The 26,188-nt window shown below is 37.0% G+C and overlaps 1 protein-coding gene across 2 annotated transcripts; it reads right to left on the bottom strand.

Moving 5' to 3' along the window:
* Positions 1 to 541: 541 nt before the first annotated feature.
* LOC149558116 (uncharacterized) lies at positions 542 to 25,244 on the bottom strand. Of its 2 annotated transcripts, none has more exons than XM_089786092.1 (3): positions 24,281 to 25,238; positions 890 to 971; positions 542 to 790 (listed from the first exon to the last, which is right to left on the bottom strand). In XM_089786092.1, exons 1-3 carry the CDS (start codon positions 24,820 to 24,822, stop codon positions 698 to 700), a joined length of 717 nt encoding a protein of 238 aa, XP_089642218.1. In that variant the 5' UTR covers positions 24,823 to 25,238; the 3' UTR covers positions 542 to 697. The 2 variants fall into 2 exon arrangements, with proteins under 2 accessions (XP_089642218.1, XP_089642220.1); XM_089786094.1 differs by having other exon boundaries at positions 765 to 790; positions 24,271 to 25,244.
* Between the last annotated feature and the right edge of the window lie 944 nt (positions 25,245 to 26,188).

Genomic DNA, 26,188 nt, shown 5'->3' with positions numbered 1-26,188 from the left:
GTATCAAAAAATATCTATAAAAAATATTATATTGTGTAACTATTGATATTGCTATCGAGTAAGTAATTAATTTTACAATTTTATTACATTAAATTAGTATGTACATTTATTTACCATTGCAAAGTGAAAATCTGTTTAGTATCCCTTCTACTTGGTATCAGTATTTAACATTGATTATAAAAAAATACATTAACAATTAAAATTGTTCAGCATAAAATTATGAGAACATATTAAAACTGATATTGTTCAACCACAACTAAACGGATAACAAGATGAACATTTCTTTTTACACTTGACAAACAACTGTTTTACTAAGATATCATCTGAAATTTTTAACCATAAAAAATAAAGGAAAAAAGTTCTATTTAGAAAGAGATGTATACCAATTTTTCTAGTGCTTATCAATTTGAAAGAAATTTGTTAAAATTTAATGTCTAAATTGAAACAATTTCTAAAGGAAAAAAGTTGTATACCAATTTCTCTAGTGCTTATCAATTTAGAAGAAGAAATTTGTTAAAATTTAATATCTAAATTGAAACAATTTCCTAATAATTCTAAATTATATATTCCATAGTCTCTAATGATCCATTTACAACATTTTCCAAATTTAAACTAAATATTGTCAAATATAAAAGAAGTTCCTCTTTTAACATAAATAGTATCATATATCTCCTCCTAAGGTTTTCAATAGAACCAACTAATCCCCGTGTGCAAGTGCCCCATCATAAATCTGAGATACATAATGACGTCTAATATCACTTAAAGTAACTGTACTCGTACATACTGGGCACTGCAATCATTTGTTTAAAAAGTTTTTTAAGTTAAAAAAAAATATGTAAGGTAAATGAATCAAATTAGATAATAAGAAGATGTATTAAATTTCACATACAGTAGAAAAACTACGCCTTCCATTTCTTGAAATCCATCGTGTTATACATGATTTGCCAAAGAAATGGCCGCAGGAAAGAGAACTGAGTTTCACAATTAGATATGTTAGACTTGACAATAAAATAAGTATTCCAAACAGAATTAAACAGTAGAACAATTGTTCTCTTTACAATTCAATAATTAGAATATGAAATAAAATAATTCAATGTAATATTATATTTATAAATTTTAATAAAGATCACAAAATCATCATGGATGTCAATTAAATTAGAGGATAAACCTTTATACTTTGTATCCACTACTTTAAGATTGAAAACATTCAGTCAGGTTACAAGTAATTATAGAATGATTATGCAGACACTCTCCCCTATCAATCAAAATGGTGGAACAATATGGCATAACTCTACTAAACTAATGCCCCTTATCAAAAAGTAAAGGAGAAAATTAAAAAGACAAACATCAGATTATAGGTACAATATTAACATCTAAACTAATTGTAGCTTAATTGACAGGGGTGAAGGTATGTTCCTTCGTCATACCATCCATCAAGTATCAATAAGTATGGGATAAGATTAAGATTGTGCGCTGGTGACTTTGGCAAAATGGATACTTTCAGTTATCAACATATTTCAGCTAAAAGAATATTTTAAAAAATTGTGTTTGTATATTAAGAAACAAAACAATTTTATTGATAATATCAAATCTTGTATTATCTTGTGACTGGCAAATATATATCATTCAACTCTCAAACTTTTTTCACCCAAAAAGATATCAACATAAGTTGTGTTCATTTATCAAGTAACTAACAATTTTATGGATATTATAAAAAAAATGATTAAACTAAAAAAAAAAAATCTACTTTGTAGAACATTCTAACTTCATTAATCCCAAAATCTAACACTAGTGTTTCAAATCACTCTCACATTTGTAAAACAATGTACCTATTCAATGTCCTAATAAAATTTAGTTTTGAGTAAAAATGATCAAATATGATGCCACATCAATTTATTTATTTTCATTGACATGTCTAATAAAGATCCAAATAATTAAGACTAATAATTGCCAACTATCAAATTTAATTGATCTGATAATGTAGCATCACTTTATTTTCTTTTACATTTATATGTCTTTTGTTTTTAAAAATCTTTAATGAGTTTTAACATAGCTATTAAAATACTCTACCAAACAACTGATTTTAGTCCATGTCTACCTCCTCCATAAGAAATCCCTCCACAAAAGAAACTCTCCATATCTTAAATGATTCATCCACCCCTGAAAATTAAATATAAAAAGCTTACGAGATATCTTTAATGGTTCCTCCAAACTCCCCTTTAATCCTTCTGGCCGGGAACATCATTAATGTGAGATGAGAAGCACCTAAAAAGGAACCATAACTCAGTTCAGATAATTTATTAAGGTTGTTGGGTGGGAAATGGTTGCCGGTCAAAGCATGCTCCGTGACTTAAAGAAATGAAAAATCACAATATCAACACATAAACAAGAGCTGCGATGTAACAGCAGTCCCTGCCGAGAGTTCGAACAGCTTCGTTTCAATATTGCCCATCTTACTGAGATTGGAAAGTGACCAACAAAAGACACCAACCAATCCACTCAGCGGGCCTTAAAGACACCTAAAACAATCAGAGGAATTAATCATAAGATCTTATCCCATTCACTGTCATACAAGCATTCATGACAAGAGTCGATATTACTAGCTACACATATAAACCTCAACCGAGCATTACATGGACATGCATATGGTGGCAGCTTGGAATACATCAACTATAATAGAAACCGTAAAACTCAGTTTGATTAAAGCACGGAAAACTTGTCATGTCGCAATAGGAAACATCTGATCTGTATATGCATATGGATCAAGACGGTCTGCTTCATTTCATGAAATGTTGGAGCCTCGGATATGTATTGTCTTTGAAAGAAGCTATTACCAAAATAATGTCATAAACTTCTTGAAGTTCATAGACGTCCAGCTCGTCAGGGAATGCATTCCTGTCTTTTAGTAAGGTTTTCACACCATCACCCTATTGTAAATGGGGAACCCCTCTTTTTCTTTCCATTGACAGGTTTAGTTGGTAGGGTAGACTACCAATAGTTTGACATTTTGCAAGTTATATGTAACTGAAAATATTAGAAAATACTCAGAAAAGGCAAATTTTACTAAGAAAGCAATGGTCACATGTTTGGGTTTGAGCTAATCAATAGCATTGAGAAGATATCAAGGTTTTGTTAAGAACGACTTAGTTGATTAGTGATGCAGTAAGCTTTTGAGTGCTTAATCTGACTCATGTTTCCAAATCTTCCAAAGATTAGTTCTCTAGGTCTTCCCAAGACTCCTACCTTCCAAGGGTTAAGTTCAATCCAAATACTTTCCCTAGTAACAATGCTCAAGGTTTCTCCTAGAAACCCTTACTCCCGCACCCAATACTCTCACCCCCTGCTGCAGCATCTTTACCTCACAAGGTGTCCAACACCTTTAATGATCTGATTTCTAGGATCTAAGACTATTACAGATAATGTTAACCAATTACATAAAGTTAATTTTAAAGCTTTAATAAAGGAAAATTAACGTAATTGCACATAAGAAAACACAAGATGAGATGATAGAAAGAGAGATAGAGACACAACACATTTGATTTCGGAGTTCATCCGAGAAGGACTATGTCTCCGGGTCCAGCTCCAATAGGGGGACCGATCTGATTAACTCCAATAAATCAATACAAATGATTTGTGACAATTCCCTTCAAGCACACGCAGCAAAATTCCTCTATGTGCAGGAAAAATCATTAAGTCTCCAAATACATGAAATCGCTCTCACCATTTGCATAATTTCTCCCTTAACTTTCATGCCTCAAAAGGCCCCTAAACCCTCTTTTTATACAAATATTTGCCTAAAATAGGGAAAAACAAAAAAACTCTAATAATAGGCCTTCACAACAGTCCACCTTCGAAATCAGGCCTTAGTCATTTTAGGAATTTGTCATTATCCCCTTTTTAAGGGTTAGTTTCCAACAAATCTCCTTAATTAAGAAAGGAGGAATCGGCATTGTTTAAAGATAAATAAAAACGACGCATATTATAAGCAAAGCCACTCATGTGGCGTGATGGCAACAAGGTCTTTTATGATAATGGAGGTCGGCGGTTCCAACCCCACACCGACCTCTTGTCTTTTACTCCAATTACCACCGCCACTAAAACCATAAATAAAACATTTCTTAATTACATTTCAAAAGTTGTTGGTGGTGTAATGGCCACCGGTCAAATTTTAGGGGCCGTTGGTCACGGGTTCAAAACCCGGCACTGCGATTATTATTTTATTTTATTTTTAAAAATTTTTTCCACCTCATCATCCCAAACTTCAATCGGGCATATCTTTCACATACGAGCTCTTTTTTTGACGAAACGAACGTCGCTGGAAAGCTCTCAACGAGATCTTCAATTTGAAATCCATTGTTGACCACTTTTGAGATGATTATTTTTTCACCTTTTGACGACCTCTATACCTAGTTTGACCAAACTTTGAGTGGCTATAACTTTTGCGTACGAACTCCTTTTTCGCCCGTTCGAATTGCATTGGGTGCAGAATTTTGAGGACTTAAAACTTATGCCATTTATTGGAGTTTTGGAGATACTTCAATTTTTGGTGAAAATATTCCCCGGATCATTTAATAACTCCTTTGTTGCATTAGGATTCCATCCCCCTACAATGGGTTTAAGTCATTTGACAATCTAGCCTCCTAACTCATCAAATGGACCTACTAGGCCTAATAGAATTAACCTCCAAAATTGGTTTTCCCAACCTTACTCCAAATTGGTCTGAACAAGGCACCAAAGTTTTTATAGATTCAAATACCCATTTGGATAGGGCTTCCAATTCATGAGTTTCCGAAGTGGATTTTGCCTTCAAGTGCCTTAACCACAAAACTCTCAAAAACCTAGGGTTTCCCTATTTTCATGCTTGTCCACTTAGTCTCATGGTGAAATCTCTTCATGAAACTTCCAAACTAGTCTTATTTGATCCTATAGCATCCACCATGAATGTTTAAGGCCTCTGATCTTGTATCTATTCTCACAAGACGACCTGTTTGCTATTTTTCATCAGTTCAATGGCTCAACACACATAGTGATCACCCACAAATTCACCAATAGAGTATCCAATCCTTTGAGCCAGGGCTTGAGCATTCTAAACTACCTCCATTGTCTTCAAAACCCTAGGAATGCCAGGAAGACTCCATTTGTCTTCAAAACCCTAGTTGCTTAGAAAGATGCAAAACCAAGCAAATATATACAAGCTCCTATCTTCCTCTACAAAAACTCATTCAGAAGAAAAGTAAGAACATCAATAAACAATCACAACTCTAATACTAAATGCATTCAATCCTATTCAAGCAAATTCCAACTATGCCTATACGGATCAGCAATGTTGCATTGACAAAAAATTGCTTAAACTTGCTCTCCATTGATTGAACTCTCCAAAAGTGGTTATTTATAGGTTATATACTCTTCCCAAGGTAGTTAGATCCTTCCCCAACTGAATTTCTTCATGGTTAAGTAAGTCGACAACATTTTGTCAAAAAAAGGTTGCAAAATTGCCGACGTTGCAAAGTTGCAACTTCACAACTTTTTGAGAACTCTTCATATTTTGCTTTAAACTCTTCCAATTGACTCCAAATCATTATGGAAGGTGTATTTTGCCATAAAATGGACTTTTCCAAACCTCGGTCAACCTTTGACCAAGTTTGACCACTCAAGACTACCATGCCTAGAAGCAACATTAACCTAATCTATTGATCACATAGGGTTCCCAATCTTATTCTAATGCTCCCTAGGCTCAACCCATCCAAGTTTTTTGCCTTAAGTGTTTATTACAACACACCAAACTCTTATTTCTACTACTTGGCCCCTTTCTTGGCAAATTCATTAGGTGCCCCTGTACCATACTCCTGAGGTACAAAACAACTCATGTCCCATGAGTTGATAAGTCTGAAATGGTTCTGCCATGTTTGATGATGTCTAGTTCAGACATCCAAGTAGCTTCCGCCTCAGGCAGGCCACCCCACTTAACTAGATAATCCTTGTAAGTGCCCTTCCTAGTTTGTTTGACCACCTTGGTGCCCAAGATACACTCCAATTGCATTAGCTGAGGTGAGGGAAGGTTTGTAATTCAATCAACTTCCTGAGGTGTTTGCACTGATGTGGATTTAAGACCATTAAGTGAACCTTTATAAGCATAGAGGTCACACAAATTGAAGATTGGAGATATGCCCAAATTAGGTGGCAATTCTAGTTCATATGCATTGGCTCCATACATGTGTAGTATTTTTAATGGCCCTATCTTCTCCATCAACAACTTGGTAGGTTTCCATTTAGACAACCTCTCCTTCCTAAGGTAGGCCATGACCAAGTTACCCACCTTAAACTTGACCTCTCTCCTAGTCTTTTCTGCTTTCTCCTTGTATTTCTCTACACTTTTTTGCAGAGCTTGCTTAACTTTATCATGAATATATTTGATATGTTCAACAAAGTTCTCTCCCAATGCACTTCTTTTCTCCATGTCCTTGAGATCTCTAAGCTCTAACACGCCCCAAGGATGATACCCATAAACTATTTCAAAAGGACTCTTTCCTCTCTTATATTCAGAGAATCATTATAGGCATATTTTGCTTGTCCTATTATTAGATGTCATACTTGACCATTTTGTTTCGTTAAAGTCCTTAAAGAATTTCCCAATGACCTGTTGACAACCTCAGTTTGACCATATGACTATGGATGGTAGGCTAAAGAAAATGACAGATTGGTTCCTAGCTTCTTCCACAAAGTTCTACAGAAGTGTCGCACAGATTTAGAATCTTTGTCACTTACTATGCTCGGTGGTACTCCGTGAATTCTTACAACCTCCTTGAAGAATAGCCCTGCAATGTAGGAAGCATCATTTGTACTTTTGCACGGGATAAAGTGCGCCATTTGGCTAAACCGGTCTACCACAACATAAACAACATCATAGCCCCTCACTATCTTAGGTAGGCCCAAAACAAAGTCCATACTAAGGCACTCCAAAGGCCTAGTTGGAATGGCTAGAGGTCGGTATAGTCTTGCATTAGATAATGTTCCTTTTCCCCTCTAACATATAGTACATTGCTCCACAATTGTCTGACATCTTGATACATTTTAGGCCAATAATAGGACCTATTCCCCTACTCCAAAGTTTTTTCATACCCAAAAGGACCTCCAAGGCTTCCTTGGTGTTTCTCCTTGATAATATTAGTCCTCATGGACCCTGGTGGAATGCACAACTATGATCCCTTAAAGAGAAACCCTTCCTGTAACAATTAATCAGCATATTCAACGTGTAAAGTGTTAGCAAAATCAAAACAAATTTTGTTTACATCTGCAAAATCCTTGTCTTCAACATACTGGTTTTTAAGAGTCTCCAAACCCAAACTTTGCAACTGAACCTCTTGTATTTCCATTATTCTCCTACTAAGGGCATTGGCCACTTTGTTTGAGGTTCCTTTGTTGTGCTAAATGATGAATGTATATGCCTACAGATATTCAATCCACTTTAGGTATTTTAATCGAGCTTATCCTGCCTATTAAGGGAACTCAATGTATGGTTGCCTATATAAACAATGAATTCCTTTGGAAGCAAGTAGTGCCTCCACTTTTTGAGTGCTTGTACCATAGCATACAACTCTAAGTCATATGTAGAGTACTTTTGCTTAGCCTCATTAAGCTTCTCTAAAACAAAAGCTATTGGATGATCCTCTTGGCTCAATACTGCCCCAATGGCTAGGCTACTAGCATCACATTCCACTATGAAAGTCTTGTGAAAATCTGGTAGCTTAAGCATAGGCAACTCTATTACTTTCTTCTTCAAGAGTTCAAAACTCTCATCTTCTCTAAGTGCCCAAGCAAACTTGCATTTGATCCCCACTTTGATGGTGTTAAGTATCGGTGTAACAAACACTTTTCCCGAGTCTTAATTAACAACTAACATACTCGAAGAAATACAATTATTACTTCATTTTCAGAATAAGCCAGTTAAATCAATTTCGTTCATATGAAAGTGATTGACGGTTAAAATCAGTTTAACAAAATTTCTTAACTATGAACTTAAAACACCATCAAATGAATTTACTATAGAAATTGAAAGCCACATACCATGGAATTTGAGGTCAAAGTCAAAACTAGGGATGCTTCTGCAATCACCCAAATTAGTCCACAAATACCACTATAACTATATCATATAACAACTTCCATCCAATATTGCTAAATCAAAATCAAATGACGATTATCATTAAATACCACTATATAAAAATTAGGGTATCACATACCACTATAACCATTAGGGCATCAATTACCATTGGATCTTTTAGGGCTTCAGATACCACTGTATCAATTAGGGCTTCAATTACCACTGGATCATTTAGGGCGTTAGATACCACTGTATCAATGAGAGCTTCTAATACCACTGTATTAAGTAGGCTTCAAATACCACTGTATCATTTATTTCCTTCCAATTGCTTAACTGTGGCAATAACTCAAGATTAGGAGATATGCTCATATTTATTATTAATATAAATGAAAGATTGACATAACAATTCATCAAATAAATCTTTCTCTCGCAACTAAATGTAAAATAACTGTAATGATGATATAATTCAATTAATCTTACCTTCATCTTGCATATATCATAAAAGTAAAATACCTGTTTCCGACAAACAATTGAATGTATAGCTTATCTTTGTCTGTTGAACATCCGACAACTTGGGAAGAGGTGAAACATTGTCAGGGGCTTAACCACCCAACCTCGGACCTTAACTTACTCCCCACACAATCTCTAATGAGAAAGGCCCTCCCTACCCGGTACAAACAAGGACCATCTTGTCGTTAGCTAAGTAACCTAGTATCTAACCACACCCCTCGACATGACAGTAAGAGATTACAAAAAACAGAATCATGCATGAGCTATTATATAATTCATATTAAAATGATAAACATTGTATGTCATATCTGATTCTGTTTTCTTGTTATTGCAAATTCCTCTCTCACCTCTCCACCCTTTTCCTTGGCAATATAGCCGAGTGAGTCTCAGGTGTTTGGAATCCCAGAGCAAACAACTCTATCAATTATTCAGGAAGATTGCATACCTCCAGCATTTCACAATCTGTGATTACATGATTATGTTCTTTAAATATTCCAGAATTGATTGTTTAATTCTAATATCCATTGGCATAATGATTATGGATCCATATTATGTTTTTCCTGGCTTTCACTTGTCATGCACAGAGCTAAATTAAAGAAGTTCAATTTGTAAATTCAAACAAGATATCATCATGATGAATGCTGAAACTCGCTGCAAACTACTCTATGCATAAATTCGCTGATTAGTATGCTCATCACAACTGTGCCCCGAAGATTATGTTCTTGAGACTATATGGAAAATATCATTGGATAGTATACTTCATTTCAAATTTTATTGTGCTTGGAAAAACACCTTCATAAGGGTTATATCTACATTATTTTGAAGGCTAAAGGAAGAGGACTAATTCCAAGGAACAAGAAGTATGCAGCAAACTCATATTGTTGCTCTAAGATAAATCTGGAAAAGAAAGAATCTTGTGAATCTATCTGGCTATTATAAAATGATATAGATATGGCATTACATGACCTGATGAAGTGCGGAATTGTCTGCGACTTATAATTTGATCTAAAATCATTTTCCCTTTAGTTGATTGTAGGCGTCACCTTCAGCACATATACTTCTGATCTCCTAGCCGAAAATACTTGTACAACAAAGGGTAAATCACATTGTCGGAATCAAGGTTAAGATTTGATGATTGCAAGGGTATTGATGGAAATTAAAACTGGCAATGAGAATAGAGTTTGGCGTTATAGAGGCAAGGAGGTTTCAAAGCAACAACGGCATAAACAAATCCAGAAAAAATAAAAAGGTCTCCAACTCCTCTCACGACTTTCATTTAAAAAGTCTAGTCGTGACTAATAAAAAGAAGTCGAGTGCTTAAAAATGATTACCCTCTTCTCCTATTACGATTCCATATAATATAATAAGGTGGTAGAGATAGTAAGAATCATGGCCGAGTGGGAAAAGAATGAATCCGACTCCTTTCTAGGTTCACATAAAAGGAACGAGACGTGACTTGTCAGCTTCCATTAGTTTCAAAGAAAGAATCCATTCGAATTCCAATAATTACTTCGATTTATCATGTCAAATGTTAATCGGTTAAAAGAAAAGAATAGAGTTGGAAGATTATAATTTAAATATTATCATAATTCAAACGTTATTATATCTTGAATATTATTATTTATATAAGCACATATAAATATATTAATGAGGTGACAACATTTAATTAAATTATTATAATATAATGGTGCCATTTCATTTTGTTATTTATATGCACGTATATAAATATATCTATTATAATAATGTGGTGAAAGATCATATTAAATCCTTAAGAGGTACATTTTATAATTCAATTATTTTAATTAAACTATTTATTTAAATAGCTCATGCGGCTCCCACAGATGTATCCTATTTCAAGTCGCTAGGTCCTCAACCCCTCTGCCCAGTGATGGTGATGCTCTTGTGCCTAATTCTTTTCTGACAATACTTCCACCCCTTCGACGTGTTTCCTACAAGGAAATTCTCCACAATTAAACAAGTTATAAATAATCATAATGACTATCCGCCGAATGAATTCGTGATGCATAATTATAACAACTAACCATCTTATCATTTCACAAGATTATAACCAATTTAACTGTCAACTAACTTCATGTGAACTTCAACGGCATATTTTAAATTAGGTCAAAATTTGGGATGTAACAATACGTTCCACTATATGACTAAAGTTCCATATGAACTTCCTATAGAATGATGCCAAGCCCTGAAAACTTCTAATATCTCCAACAAACCTAGGTGTGGGCCAATTCAAGATAGCCTCTACCTTAGACATATCCATTTTCAAGTACCCTTGAGACACAACAAAACCAAGGTAGTTCAGTTAAGTTTTTAGGAACTCACACTTATCCAAGTTGATCATCAACTTCTCTTGATGTAACTTCTTCAAGACCATGTCTAAATGTTGCAAATGTTCTTCTCTTGTCTTGTGAAAGATTAGTATGTCATCAATGTAAATGATTACAAATTTGCCAATAAATTCTACCAATACCTTATTCATTAACCTCATAAAGGTACTAGGTGCACTTGTGAGCCCAAATGGCATCACCAACCATTCATATAAGCCCTCATTGGTCTTAAAGGTTGTCTTCCACTCGTCTCCAAGTCTAATCCTAATTTAGTGATATCCTGACTTCAAGTCAATCTTAGAAAAATCACAAGCACCTCCTAGGTAGTCCATAAAATCTTCAATCCTAGGCATAGGAAATATGTATCTAATAGTGATCTTGTTGATGGCCCTCAAGTCTGTAAGCATTCTCCATTTGCCATCCTTTGTGGGAGCTAGCACTATTGGCAGTGCACATGGGCTTGGACTCTTCTTATCAAGCCCTTGTTTAACAACTCTTGTACCTATTTACTTATTTCCTCATTTTAGGCAAGGATCATTTTATAAGCTGCCTCGGTTGGTAAGGTGGAAGCTGGTATTAGGTCTATTTGATGAATCACGTCTCTCATAGGTGGTAAACTATCTAGTATGTCTTGACAACAATATTTTAGTATTTTTTCAACAATTATTGCACTTCCTTATGCACCTCTACAACCTTCTCCTTTCTAGGTTCTTTAGGCTTTAAGACAATGGCATACCCTTCTTGTTCGGGCTCAGTCTTTAGGACCTTAAGTAACTCTTTCCCCCCAAATAACATGACGCTAAGACCTATTGCTTTGTCGTCTCCCATATCCATTTGGAACTTCCTTCCATTTTTAGTGATAACATATGCATTCTTCTCTCCATCATGCATTGTTTTTACATCACACTACCATGGTTGTCCTAATAGAAGATGGTAAGCATCCATGGGTAGAAATATCACATAGGAATTTATCCTTATATTCATCTATTTCAAACTCTACATAGGCTTGCTCATCCTCTAGAACATGTCCCTTGTTTAGCCAGCACACCTTGTATGGACTTGCATGTGGAAGTCTACTCAATTTTAGTTTCTCTACCATTTCTAAGGCTACAATGTTTTCACTTGAACCAGAATCCACTATCACTTTACACAGCTTGCCATGGGATTTGGATGTGGTCCTGAATAAGGTCTTTCTTTGTGGTGGCTCCTTGTGTTGGGGTACCTTCAACAATGTCCTCCTCAACATCAAACTTTCTCCTTCATAGATTGGTCCAATTTTGCCCATAGGTGAAGTCACTACTGGCTTCATCTTCTTGAACTAAGGTAGTCCTCTCCATTATTTGTGAACTAGTCTTCCTATCAGGACATCTACCCATAGTGTTCCCTACTTGTCCACAATGATAACATTTCCCTATGAAGACAGTAGTGCTTTTGCCTCATCCTCCAAATCTGCTTCTAGATGGGCTTCTTCCTCTAAAATTGCCTTTGTGCTCCTCACACTACTCTCTCCACACCCCTCTAGTTAAGCATTTTCCTTATTGCCATTGTAGTTCTATCCTCTACTAGGGAACCCTCTTTCTCTAAACCCTCTCTAATTTCTACCTTTTTTATCTTAACCTTTCTCTTCAGTCTTCTACTCTCAAGGCTAGTTGGAAACATGTGTTCACTATTTCAGGTGCCAAGATGGTTATCTCATCTTGAATGTTTTTCCTTAGGCTGCCCAATACATGGCCAATTTCTCTGCTTCATTCTCTTGCCTTTTGAATCTCAAACTAATTCTATGAAACTCCTCAGTGTAACCACTAACATCTAGGTCTTTTTGCCTAAATTGTTGCAACTTCTTGTACATTTGTACCTCATAATCTGCATGTAGAAATTGAGTCTTCAATCTAATCACTATTCTTTCCCAAGAAGTGATCTTCTTCTTGCCAAGTTGTACTCTTTCCTCTTGCATTACATTCCACCATATCAAGGTTGGTCCTTTCAACCTTGCCTTTGCCACACTAACCCTTTTATCCTATGTCACCTCGTTGATGTCAAGGTGATTGTTTAATGCATCAATCCAATCCGACACTTCCTCTCCATTGAGAGTTCCATGGTAAAGAGGTAACCCATCAAAATGGTCCCTACTCAAGTACTTTAGGCATCCACAAACAGTTTTTGTTCATTCTCAGCTGCAGTTGTTGTAGCAGCAAGAGAGTTGGATGTGGTGGCCTCTGGCTCATCCTCATTATCAGCAACATCCCCCATTCAGTTAACTTGCCCATATCTTTACCTTTACTTTGTTCTCCCTTCAACTCTTGTTTATGGGCTTCCATCATTTCTTGGAAGATTTGTTTTACAGTATTCATGCTCATAGCCTTAAGAGTCATGCTTTCCACTTCTGTTTCTCCCAAGAAGACTGACTCCTCTGTGTCTGACTTAAACTTCTATAACTCTTGCTCTAATACTACCATGATGCAGTAAGATCTTAAGTGCTAAATCTAACTCTGAATAAGATGCTTAGGGGATTCTCCTAACCTTCCAAAGATTGGTTTTCTAGGGTCTTCCCAAGACTCCTGTAAGGGGCTATTGATTCACAAGATGAAACTTAAAGGCTATGGGCCTGTACAACAAAGTTGGGTGCACACAAGTGTGGTGTAGGCGAGGAATGGGCCGAGCTGAGGAGCAAGATGGGACTATGTCGTGTGCTAGGCAGACATAGTTGTGGCGTAGGATCTTGTCATGGGACATGATCCAAGGTGTACCCTTTGGGGCTGTGTTGCGAGATGTTCCCTCCAACATAGTTCTGGTGTAGGCATGGTGTGGAACCGAGCCAAGGTGCAATCCTGGGGCTATGCTACAAGATGCTCCCTCTAGCATAGTTGTGGCATAGGCAAGGCATGGAGCCGAGATGAGGTGTAATTGTGGAAGGTAAGTGTCAGTGTGCATCAAGGGTAGCTTGGCTAGTCGACCTCCCCCAAGAGGTACGAAGAAGAGTAGTCCTTCCCTCTACTCTCTGAATGAGATAGAGGTGATGCATAGTCATTGGAGCGAAGAAGAGTAGCTCCACCGTATCGTAATTTGGTGAGGCTTGGCAACAAGACAAGGGTCCCTAACTTAGTGAAGTGGAGTAGCTAAGCCAATGTTGTCGATGACTACCTTGAGCTTGTCCAAAGTCTGAAAGCTGGGGAAGTGGAGTACCTAGTCTTGTGGTAGGAGGCAAATGGTTAGTTCGAGTAGGCGCATTGGGGGCTTATGGTTAGCTGTGGGGGGATGTGTTATGGAGCTAGATATCTATGCAGAGCGGTATCAAAGGGGTGCGGCACTGGGTCAACATCCAGGGTGCTTGGTTGAGTGTTTGCATTGGGATGGGATCTCAAAGACTGTGGTGGTCCAGTATGGCGATCGGGATGTAGTGTTCCAAGATAGTGCTCACAGTGAGCCAAGTCATGAGACAGATCTGTATCAAGCATCCGAAGAGGTAGTTGTTGGACATGACTCAAGGAAGTGAGTCATGATAGATGGCTAGAAGCAATGGCTTGTGGTGCATGATTGAAACGGGTGAAGCGGATGAGTGAAATGATTCAGAGGAGAAGCTATGGTAGCATAGCCAAGTTGGAAATGGAGTACAGCGTCCAAGGGATTGGGTGGATCATGAAGCTAGGGTGTGGAACTCAAGTAGGTCTTGTATTGCGAAGGGATCCATGGATTGGGTAAGATTGCATGGATGCATGAAGGGGTTGGTTCAAGTGCATCAGACATACGAGAACAAAGTGTTCACCAACGAGGGCATGTAGATATAGACATGGTGTCGAGGCAGTCGGGGCTCAGTGTTTGGATTCAGAGTTTGGCTAAGGCAGTCAACAGTTCCATGGGGAACAAGGGTTGGGCTTCAGGGTTCATGGGGAGCTAAGGAGACCAACAAGAGAAAGAATGTCGTGGAGATAGAGTCGTGTTAAGGTAACATGCAAGATTGGACTAGAGGATTCTATAATGTTCCAAGGTGTCATGGTAGTGTCGAGTATACTTTGGAAGTATGCGTAGTGAGCTAGGGAGGACTCAACGATCTAAGTCAGCCAGTGTGGATGTAGTGTTCAGCAAGGGGGTCATAATAGTTCTCGATGCAGTGGTGCAGTACTGGGCTCGAGTAGTTAGTAGAGTTGAACAAGGGGAGCTATAGTAGTTCTGTGCATTCCAAGAGTGGCGTTATGAAGATCAAGGGTGATCAGGGGTGGCCAAGAGACTCGGGGAGTTGAGATCACATATGGCCGATATTGGAGTAAGGTGGTCTTATGGGGGACGCCAAGGGAAAGATATCACAAGGGCTAAGCAGGGGTTTAGCCTAGGGTTGAACAGGGGTAGAGCTTGTAGCTCGAGGATGTGTGCGTGGAGAAGCAAAGGAAGAGAACCAGAGTATGAAGTGGTTCGGCAGGCACTTCTATTCTGCAAGAGTGTTTGTTTAGGCAATCAGGTGTGTGGGCACATGATGAAGTTTTGGGAGAGGCATACTCTGGGTGAATGAAAATGGCTGGACCATATGGGGAGTTAGAAGTAGGGATTCCCAGTGTCACGCGTTGTTGGAGATTCTAAGGGAGAAGGCTTAACCTGGGAATAAGCTAAAATCCAGCCCCGTGACAACTCCTACCAATGAACTCTCACCCTCCAAGGGTTAAGTTCAATCCAAATACTTCCCTAGTAACAATGCTCAAGGTTTTTCCTAGAAACCCTTACTCCCCCACCCAACACTCTTACCCCCTGCTGCATGATCTTTACCTCACAAGGTGTCCAACACCTTCACTAACTCCTTTGATGCATTAGGAGTCCAACCCCCTACAATTTGTTTAAGTCATTCGACAATCTAGCCTCCTAACTCATCAAATGGACCTACTAGGCCTAATAGAATTAACCCTCCAAAACTGGTTTTCCCAACTTTACTCCAAATTGCTCTGAACAAGGCACCAAAGTTTTTATAGATTCAAATGCCTATTTGGATGAGGCTTCCAATTCCCGAGTTTCCCAAGTGGGTTCTACCTTTAAGTGCCTTAACCACAAAACCCTCAAAAACCTAGGGTTTCCCCATTTTCAAGCTTGTCCCTTAGTCTCACGATTGAATCTCTTAATGAAACATCCAAAAAAGTTTCATTAGATCCTATAGCATCCACCATGAACGTTTGAGGTCTTTGATCTTGTCTGTATTCTCACAAGAAGGCCTATTTCCCATTTTTCATCAGTTTAATGGCTCAAAACACATAGTGATCACCCACAAATTCACCAATAGAGTATCCAGCCCTTGGATCCAGGGCTTGAGCATTCTAAACTACCTCCATTGTGTACATTCCTAACATCCCACTAAGCCATGGGAAGTTTTAGGTTGTGAAATGCCAAGAAGACTCCATTTGTTTTCAAAAAGCCCAATTGCTTAGAAAGATGCAAAACCAAGCAAATATATACAAACTTCTATCTTCCTCTACAAAAACTCATTCAGAAGAAAAGTAAGAACATTTGTAAACAATCACAACTCTAATAATAAATGCATTCAATCATTTTCAAAAAAATTCCAACTCTGCTTGTACGGATCAGCAATGTTGCATTGACAAAAATTGCTCAAACTTGCTCTCCGTTGATTGAACTCTCCAATAGTGGTTATTTATAGGTTAAATTTTCTTCCCAAGGCAGTTAGATCCTTCCCCAACAGAATTTCCTCATGGTTGGGTAAGTTGACAACATTTTGTCAAAAAAAAGTTGCCAAGTTGCAACTTTGAACTTTTTGAGCAACTTTTCATATTTTGCCCCGAACTCTTCCAAATGACTCCAAATCATTATGAAAGGTGTATTTTTCCATAATGAGGACTTTTCCAAACCCTGGTCAACCTTTGACCAAGCGTTGACCGATTTTTGACCACTTAAGACTACTATGCCTAGATGCAACATTAACCTAATCTATTGATTACATAGGGTTCGCAATCTTATCCTAATGTTCCCTAGGCTCAACCTATCCAGGTTTGTTGCCCTAAGGGTTTATTACAACATACCAAACTCTTATTCCTACTACTTGGCCCCTCTCCTGGCAAATTCATTAGGTGCCCCTGCACCAATCAGCAAGGTTGGCTCACCTTGCCAAAGCAACCGGTGGAATCCACTTGTCATGCGTCAGACCCTGTCAGATCAACTAGTGCAATCCACCCCCTCAATTAGTAAACTTTCAAGCATCAGCTTCCCAAGTCCAATGAAAAGGCATGACCTTAGTTTGGGCCGACTTGTTTCTAATTAGGCCAAAAAAATTGTTTGAGTTTAGACCTTTATTTCCTCCATACTAACCGACTTGTTTATGGATGAAATTCAATTCATTTTTTTCTCTTTCCGAACACATTTATCGTCCATGTTATTTCAGCTCACACAACTTTGGTGGATCAACTCTCTTGCTTGGATTGATTTCACATGTTAATTAGAATCGATTTTTTTTTTGTTTTGAGATGATTGAGATGAAAAATTCTCAAGTTAAGGCCAACTGGAGCTGAGTTTCTCCATGGCAGAGATTTCAACTTTGGAGGACCAAGATTGGGAAGGATTCATGGGCTTAGATGAATTTTGCCAAGCCATAACTTAGTTCAAATCACTTCTTGATGCATCTGAAATATCATTGATGAGGGGGAAACAAATCTTTTTGCTACCCCTTTCATATACAAATTGGTCACCTTGTCCTTAATTTTGCAGCCTATGGCGGAGATTAGGAGCACAAGTAAACAAAATTCCTTTCTCCTGAAAAGTTTTGCCCTCCTATCAAGAAATTTTTTTGTTGATAAACTCACAAGTCTTTAGCAAATTTCATTGTTTTGAGTGGCTCGGAAGGGTTCTGGTTTTGTCTTGCATCTACTCTTTTGATTGAGTTCATAGCGAAAGTCCCAGGCTGACAGAAATTCCGACCCCTATATGCTTATGTCGAAGATTGGAGATTTAAAGGAATTTGGATTTTTGAACATTAGGTGCAACTTCATTCTAATTCCCTCGTTTCAATCCTCAAGCACCTTTTCATATCCATAATTAGCTAAGTCTTTTTCATAATCAGCATTTTGGTCTGATGAAGACTTGCTACATTATGCTTTTCCATCATTTTTTTCTCAAAAGCTTGATTCTGCCTTAGGATTTTGTCCAAATTCCTCTTCAAACATCACTTTTTACTTAATCACACCATTGGGAGTTGACGAATTTCAAAGGAACACTTCTTGATGAGGGACTGAATTTTTGGGTTTAGAGGATTACCTTAGGGTGGAATTCTTAGGCTTAAAGGAATTCCGCCATGCCTTCGCATGTCTTGTCTTGGTCAAAATTCCCTTCTTGCCTTCACATTTTCAACACTAACCCCTTCAACTTTCAGCATTTGCATCTGCCTTTCATTGAATTTATCTCTTCCATTTAGGCACTTAGTTTTGAAATTGATCTTTCTTGTTGGGTGGAGATCTTGAGGATGGAGGACTGATTTTGTGCAGAATTCCTAGGCTTAGAGGAAATTCCCCACACTTTTCTCTAGTCATCAAATTTAATCAATTTTGCCCTTTTGCCATTTTACATCCTTGTGATCAAATTAGAGTTGATAGCTTTAATAGAAATATCACTTAAAGCTGGGCGGAATATTTGAAAAGCTGAAATTTGTAAGGTTCTCATATTTCTGACCCTATCTTACATGTGAAAATTTCAATTTGTCACTTCAAATTTTTAGCTCAAATGGTGAGGTGATTTATTTAAAATATAACTTTTAAAAATATAAATACTTGCAAGATGTTTGAGATAGATTTCAGCCTCATAGGAGCTATAATAAAGATTCTAGATTTTGGGAGTTTTCAAAAAATTTCAGACTTGGGCAAATTTCAAGATTCAACGCGTCTTTACCAGTATTACCTGCCACAATCTTTCCTAACTTTCCACGATGAAACTCAAACTAGAACAAGGATTTTTGAATGTTCTAACTCATTTCATCACAAATCCTTTGATTTCAATCTCACAATATCCTTGATTAGCTAGAGCCCATCTCGCACCCACATCCTAGACAAACTTGACTTCCCAGCAGTCTAAAATTACTTAAACTCATCTTTCAAACTTGGAGACTTGAAAATTGTCACCGAGACCACCTAAAAGCATTCCTGCTAAAGCAAAAAGACACATCTCACCTCTAAATCTCAAAGTTTCCAAGACAATGACGCTTCTCTCCATTGTCGCCCACATCTGCCACATGAAGGTGTTACCTTTGATTTTTCACCAATAAGAAATGTCACCTTTGGAGGGGACTCCAATTAGGAATGTTGCAAAGTTTCTAAGACGCCCAAAAGTACCCAAATATCAAAGAAACTTCCAAGTGTCTCCTAGATATTTATTCTAAAAAGGCGCATTTTTTGAAAAAATAAACAAAATAAAATTTGAACTTCAAATTTAAGTTTTAACCCTAAGTCTTTGTACGTTGTTTTTAATTTTAAGATTAAAATAATACAATATTAAAGGAATGCCCAAAAGTTAAAACTTATAACGTAAAACAGAACTATGTCACATGTAAAGTGAACGTTTTGATTGTTTGTAACCTTAGTTACCGGATTCGTGCCCTAAAGGCCAGATCCAGATTTAGGTCCGATCCGGATCCAGATTCGTGCCTGGATTCGTGCAGATCCGAGCAGGATCCTTGTTTTACACAGTGGATTCGTCCGGATTTATGGCCCACGAATCTTGACGAATCCACTGTGTAAAACAAGGATCCTGCCCGGATCTGCATGAATCCAGGCACGAATCCTCAAGGATCCAGCGTGAATCCTCAAGGATCGATAGGTTTAAGTGAGTCTAAGTTATTTAATATGACTTTTTTAAATATAATTTTTGGCTTTCTAGAGCTAAAATGACCTTTTTATGCATTATATATACTAATAAATGAGAGAAATATATATATATATATCTGTTACTAGTTGGGGCTCGGGCAAGATCAGTAATATATATATATATATATATATATATATATATATATATATATTCACGAATCTTAATCGGAAAAAGAAAAAATCACGAATCCACAGATCCGATTCACGTGTCCGAATCGGATTCGTATCCCGAATCGATAACTAAGTTTGTACCCTAATGGTAGGCGCCTGGACTGGGTGAATCTAATTGTTTCACTATGCACAGATTTTCAGGGAGATTGTAATCTATTCAAGGTATCAGAGGTTGCCTTAAGTCGAGCACTAGCTTCAAACTATTGCTGGTCGTGGAGTTACAGGGGTCCAAATGCAGGGAAAAGGGATCGACAGGACTTCTAGATGTGCATTACCCTGTCCATGATTTGTTGTTCATTTCTGAAGCTTAACATCAATATACAGTGTTGTTCTCTCAACTCAAATGGGTGGATTACAATAACATCAAACTAAAGTCTGATTGGATTATTAAATCTTAGTATGTTACTATATTCTAACTTAGACAACAGCATTATTGGGTAAATAATATATATAGCAGAATTGGAATGAAACTATTAATGAATGTTATTTAACTTTTTTATAATTTATGAGTACTCATGAAAAGATTTTTACCCCATGACTGCCAAACAAATACCATTCCCGTGTAAAAATCAGAAACTATAGGGTCAAAATAAGAGCAATTGTTTGATATAACATTTGATACATAAATTTTAAAAGAAGAGCAAATTTTGACATTTGTGATTTGAATTATTCAACAATGAATACTACTACTAGAATCTAGTTATCATGTTATAGAGATTTTCAGTATGATTATGTAAAGATATTTTCTGTCAATGATTCAAATCACACTACGGGATCTATCATCAGGATGCAAGAGAGTCCAAGAGAAAAGTGATAGATTGCAGACTTAGAAACCACTAAAAGAAGGGAGAAGGGAGGGGAGGTGAGAGGAGGTAGAAAAACACAGATAGCAAGGTAGACAAGACCTCTACCCATCCTAGATATCTGTTTGTCTCCCTCATCTCTCATCTCCTCCCTTCTTCCTATCACTTTTCTCTTAGGATCTCTTGCATCCTGATGATAGATCACATAGTGTGATTCAAAACGTTGATGACAGAAATCTCCATGAAATCGAACTCAAAAACTCTATAGCATTATAATAGATTGTGAAAATCTTATAACTCTAGTTATCATATTATACAGTCATTCTAAAACTAACAGCAATTTTTCAAGTGCTAATAACAATAATATAGTTATACTATATGTATAATCACTATGTCGGCAGTGCTCCCCATCGTCACCCAACCTTCCCAAACAACATTACCGCTGGTGTAAGAATAACCTCCATTGTCATGTGTAGTTGGACCCTCATCACCATGCCAATATCCAACATTGGAATGATGATCCAATCTATCCAAACAACCGGTCACTGAAGTACAATCTAAAACTTTCATAACTATCAATGTAGGAGAGCCTGTTAAAAACAGTGATTGAATTGGAACCCCAAAAGATTTGGCTCGAATACTTCTACTCTCAAAGCCATCTTCATAACTAGGAGAATAGATCTGTTAAAACTCACATTTTCCACTCTACTCTCAAAGCCATCCTCATAACTTGGAGAATAGATCTGTTGAAACTCACATTTTCCAACTATATACCAACCCAAAGCATGTGACTCCATGACATGTCTCAAATCCTAACGTCAGGACTACTTCATTACAGTGATGGTGCTTACGCTTGTGAAAGGCGGTGTTGTTATTGCAGATGTTATTATGAATGCTTGTATAGCCAAAAACAGTATTCACTATCCACTCTTGGAGCAGAGTTTATGTGGCACAACCTCATCAATTGGAGCACTTGTAGGTTTTCGCGCAGGTGATATGCCTGTAGATCTCCTTGGTGCTCAGGCTCTGATTTATATATTTCCCTCGCCTAACAGACAGACTGTGTGGTGTTGCTTTGATAATCTGAAACCTAGTGCTGGAAATTTACTCAATGTTATGGTCATCTTGTTTAAGAATTCCATAGCATGACGTGAAAATGGTAAATATTCTATGCAGCCACCTTTGGAATTTGATTGATGGCTAGGGCCAAGGAGTAAAATAACATATTGTTGGAGATGATTTTATTGCATACATATTTATTATCATTTGACATGGCCTGTACATGTTTTCTGATAGGGAGCCTTAGGATTACTCTGCATCCCAGCTATAAAGCTTCTTTTCCTTATAAATATTCTAAAGGAACCTCATCTTACTACCTATGCACAGAAGCAGACAAGTCATTGAACTCTCTTCATAATATTGGGCTGTCAATTTGTTTACATTTGTGCACTGAAAATAACTTCAGTTCTTTGACCTGGTCTTTCAGAATTTGTTGGAAGAATTCCAGACCATATAGAAGCTATAAAGTGCCCTGAAGTATGGAGAACTTCTACATATCATTAGCTATGAGCCTATGAGTTTTAATATACAGGAAGGTAAATTTTATTAGTTGTCTCAGGTGCTGTATTGTTTTGGTTTCTGCTACGCTCTTTAACAGATAATGTCACCAAGGCTGTCACAAAGCTATTAGGAGAAAAAAGAGCAGCTCTAGTAATTGCTATCAAAGACTATCATTAGAATAGTTGAACAAAACCAATGCTACAACAATGTTAACTCCCGATGTCAATCTTTCATTTTGTAAAAGACCTTTTCCACAATGCATTTTGTAACATATTGAGGAACAAGAAAGCAAACCATGTAGGATAAACAAATCATTAGAATGTTGAAGTGAACAATAAACTATAATGAGCAGAACAACAAAAATGGATAAAAATTATTTCACATCGAAATTGAGAATGAGAGCAATTCTTGATGGTTCTTTCTGGGGGAATCCAGGTTCTGCTGGTATTGGGGGAGTGGCCCATTGTAGTTTTGGTGATGTTAAATTCTTTTTCTCAGTGCATAAGGGTGATTACACTAACAATCTGATGGAAGCTCAGGCCATTTTATATACTGTGGAACAATGTTGTCTGTGGGGATGGCGCAAGATTATCTGTGAGTTTGACTCCCAAGTGGTGGTGAACTTGCTTTCCTCGCAGGAGCTTGAAGATGTTAGTTGGCAGCTGGTCACTGTTGTTAATCAGATTCTTCTATTTTGTACCTCTCTTGAGCTCATTAGGTTTACTTACATTCTCTTGAATAGAACAGAGTTGCTGAATGTTTAGCCAAATGGACTTCTGGTTATGCTCCAGGCTGGAATATTATTGATAGAGGGCAACTTCCCTTTGAGATGGTGCAAGAATTTGATGAACTTGTTGCTCAGGATAGAGCTCCTTGTTGAACTTTTCTTGATGTAATCCTTTCTATCTTAATTAATTTTTAACCCACTCTTTCAAAGTTTAACAAGGCACATTCATGGAAAGCTAGAGTTAACATGTTTGCAATGCTTTAGTATGACACATTTATAGCAATGCTTTAGTATTACACATTTATACACAACGGAAACAAGGTAAAACAAGTTGTACTGCATTGTTTATGTCATGCATTACATTGTTCCTGCTATGCATAAATTTCTTACACATGATGCCACTGACCAGATTCGATGAAAGGGAGATAGACAAAAAGCCAAGTTGAAGAGGGGCTTGAAGCCATCTGTTCTTGTGTACAGATGCAGGCAAGTATGCAAAATGCGTAAGATAGACAAGGCACGTGAACTGTTTCACATGTGCCACCTAAAACAAAGAATATTTTGAAGACCCGGTACAATATTCATAACCGTCTCACTAAATAGATTAAAAGAAAAAAGAAAAACCTGTTTGTAACATTAAAGAATGACTTAAACTTCCCCTGTTCATGTATCATTTGTCATGATTTCTTTTTTCAGAATTTCTTAATTGGAAAATTGGTTACCTTGGCAAAATATGACTTCCAAATATGAAAAAGGAAAAAATATATAAGAGAAAATTGAAAAATCAGACCATAGAATAAGCCTTTTATTTCTCTGCGAGCACAGTTGTAAGGAGGAAAGTATCTGGTATAGTGCGCTGAAAGCACTGGTCTCAGCCTATATAAGCAGGAACTAATGAAGCAATTGGCTTTCGGTTAATCTTTCAAAAAGAAAAAAGCTTGCCACTAAAAATTAGAGCAGAGCAGGGTAAGACACCCAACACACATTAAGTCCTAGCAAATCTGTCAGATAATAGTAGCTCTATTCAGAATATATATCAAGAGACAATTTTATAGATCAATAGAGCAACCCCAAAAAAGGCCTCTTTATTTTTTAATATTAAAAAAAGAGACCGAGAGTAGTGCAAGATTTGTGTATAGGTAATGCACAATTTTTAGACTTGTGGTAAACCAGAAAAAAAAATAGAAGTTACTGTAATTTGAGACCCGTTTGCCACTGCAACATACCAGACAATATGTTCTCCCGAATGAGTCCATGGTTCCAAGCAAATTGGGCAATTCAACAAGTCATTGACCTCGTAAGCCTTAAGAACGTATTTTCTCCTCTTATAAACTTGCGGAATCTCTCCGTGCTGATTGTACATTTGATCACATTCTTCTTTCATCGCCCCAAATGCTGTAGACAGCGCCCGCAGTTTATTTCTTGATTGCTGAAGAATTCTTTTGTTAGATTCTTCTCGTTCTTTAGCTCTCTCGAGCTCCTCCTTTAGTTTTTTGGTAGATTCTTCTAGCTGTTTAACCCTCTTGAGCTCTTCCTCTTGCTTTTTGTTTCTTTCAGCCAAGGTCTTATTCTCTCTTTTCAATCTAACCAACTCGGCTTCCATATCACTAAACTGCTCGCAATATTCATCAAAGGTGGATTTCAGAGAGAAGTGTAAACCTAGAAAACGTTTTTTAGTATTTCTCCCAGCTGAACCTCTCCAACTAATAGGCTCGTCTTCATCGCAAGATGATGTGGAATAGCTGTCGTCTTTCTTCGTCTTATCCATCCTTTCGCATCACAGGATTCTTTTCGCGCATTTCTACTTTCTCACTGTTCGATTATGATTATCTTGGCCCGTGGAATATCCGCTGTTGAAAATGCTTATTTCTCAAGCAAAAGACCGCCTAAGATACAGAAGGACGTGCTGGTTACCTGCCAATTTATAGGAGATAATTTTGGTGATCAACTGTTGCTCTGATCCAGATTTTCGTCGCTTTATTTTTTAAATAGGCAACACACAATACTTGGAATAAGTTAAATGGAGACGGGGGAATTTAATTGAAGCTATAGAATGCGCAGACATTACTTGGGGTACTGGTGTACTTCACTGCAATTCATATAGCTCATGTTAATGGTGCATTAATTAGTGTCCCATCACTGAGAGAAGTCCGATGTCCAAAGAATTTGTTTTGGGATTCCACTCAGTGACTCGCGTGTGATCCCAAATGTTCAACAATCAAATCTAGAGTCAAATTATAAAAACTTATTGATATAAATATAAAGAATTAGTATTTAAATTTAGAAGTATTAATTATTATTAAGGACTGAAATACACAGGACTGAAATTATTACGAGTCCCAATGTTTTCTTTTGCCCCTCTGCCATTTTTTTTTTTTCAGACATGGGCACGAAGAAAAGACTTGATTTAGAACTAATACACAAGAAACATGTCAATGCAAACATATATGGAGTGGGACATGAATACCAATTTTTAAATTTGTTGTGGATTCTCAATATGGATTATAAATGCAAGTTATGGCGTCAGAAGTGACATAAAATTTGCCCAAACATTGTTAAATTCATAGGAAATAAATGACACTGCAATCAAGAGGATATTTTTTAAATAGAGGGTCCTTCTTAAGGATTATGTTTTGAAAAATTTGTTGCTCATAGAGCACTGCATGATGAAAGAGGAAGAGGATGTCACAATGTGGTAAGAATTTATTTTAAGAATCTATTTCATTTATATAACTTGTCAACCCTTGTTGAAAGTACATCTAAATGCTTGGATAATCTCATGAAATGCAACAGTGAAAGAATGTAAAGCTCAATGGATAAAAGGAAGATACAAATGAATTTTCAAATATAAAAATCAATATGAAACCCATAGTCTTAGTGAATTTGGGTGCATTCTCACCCCCTAATGATACCCCTAAATATCAACAAACCTAAAAACTCAAATATCCCTTAGCCCAAATAAACCTAATATGCCTATACACTCTAAACTAACTTCACTAAGAATAGACCTCCACTTGGTAGACTAATGCATCTAGACAATCACAAACAAATGGAGAATCACAATGTGGTGTGCCCATATAAAAATTTGAAATTAAAACCTTATAATTAATCTTTCTTTACCTGTTATTATGTAA

This window comes from Cupressus sempervirens, chromosome 5 (genome assembly GCF_028749045.1).
Source record: "Cupressus sempervirens isolate cs-2001-9-10 chromosome 5, ASM2874904v1, whole genome shotgun sequence".
NCBI lineage: Eukaryota > Viridiplantae > Streptophyta > Pinopsida > Cupressales > Cupressaceae > Cupressus > Cupressus sempervirens.
Note: the sequence above shows the minus strand (reverse complement) of the source record. Positions and strands in the feature narration are given on the sequence as shown.

Coding starts and splice junctions, on each gene's coding strand:
- LOC149558116 (XM_089786092.1), bottom strand. CDS start 24,822: ATGGATAAGACGAAGAAAGACGACAGCTATTCCACATCATCTTGCGAT. Junction 972..24,280: donor TCGGGAGAACATATTGTCTG/GTATGTTGCAGT, acceptor TGTGAAACTCAG/TTCTCTTTCCTGCGGCCATT. Junction 791..889: donor GAAGGCGTAGTTTTTCTACT/GTATGTGAAATT, acceptor AAATGATTGCAG/TGCCCAGTATGTACGAGTAC.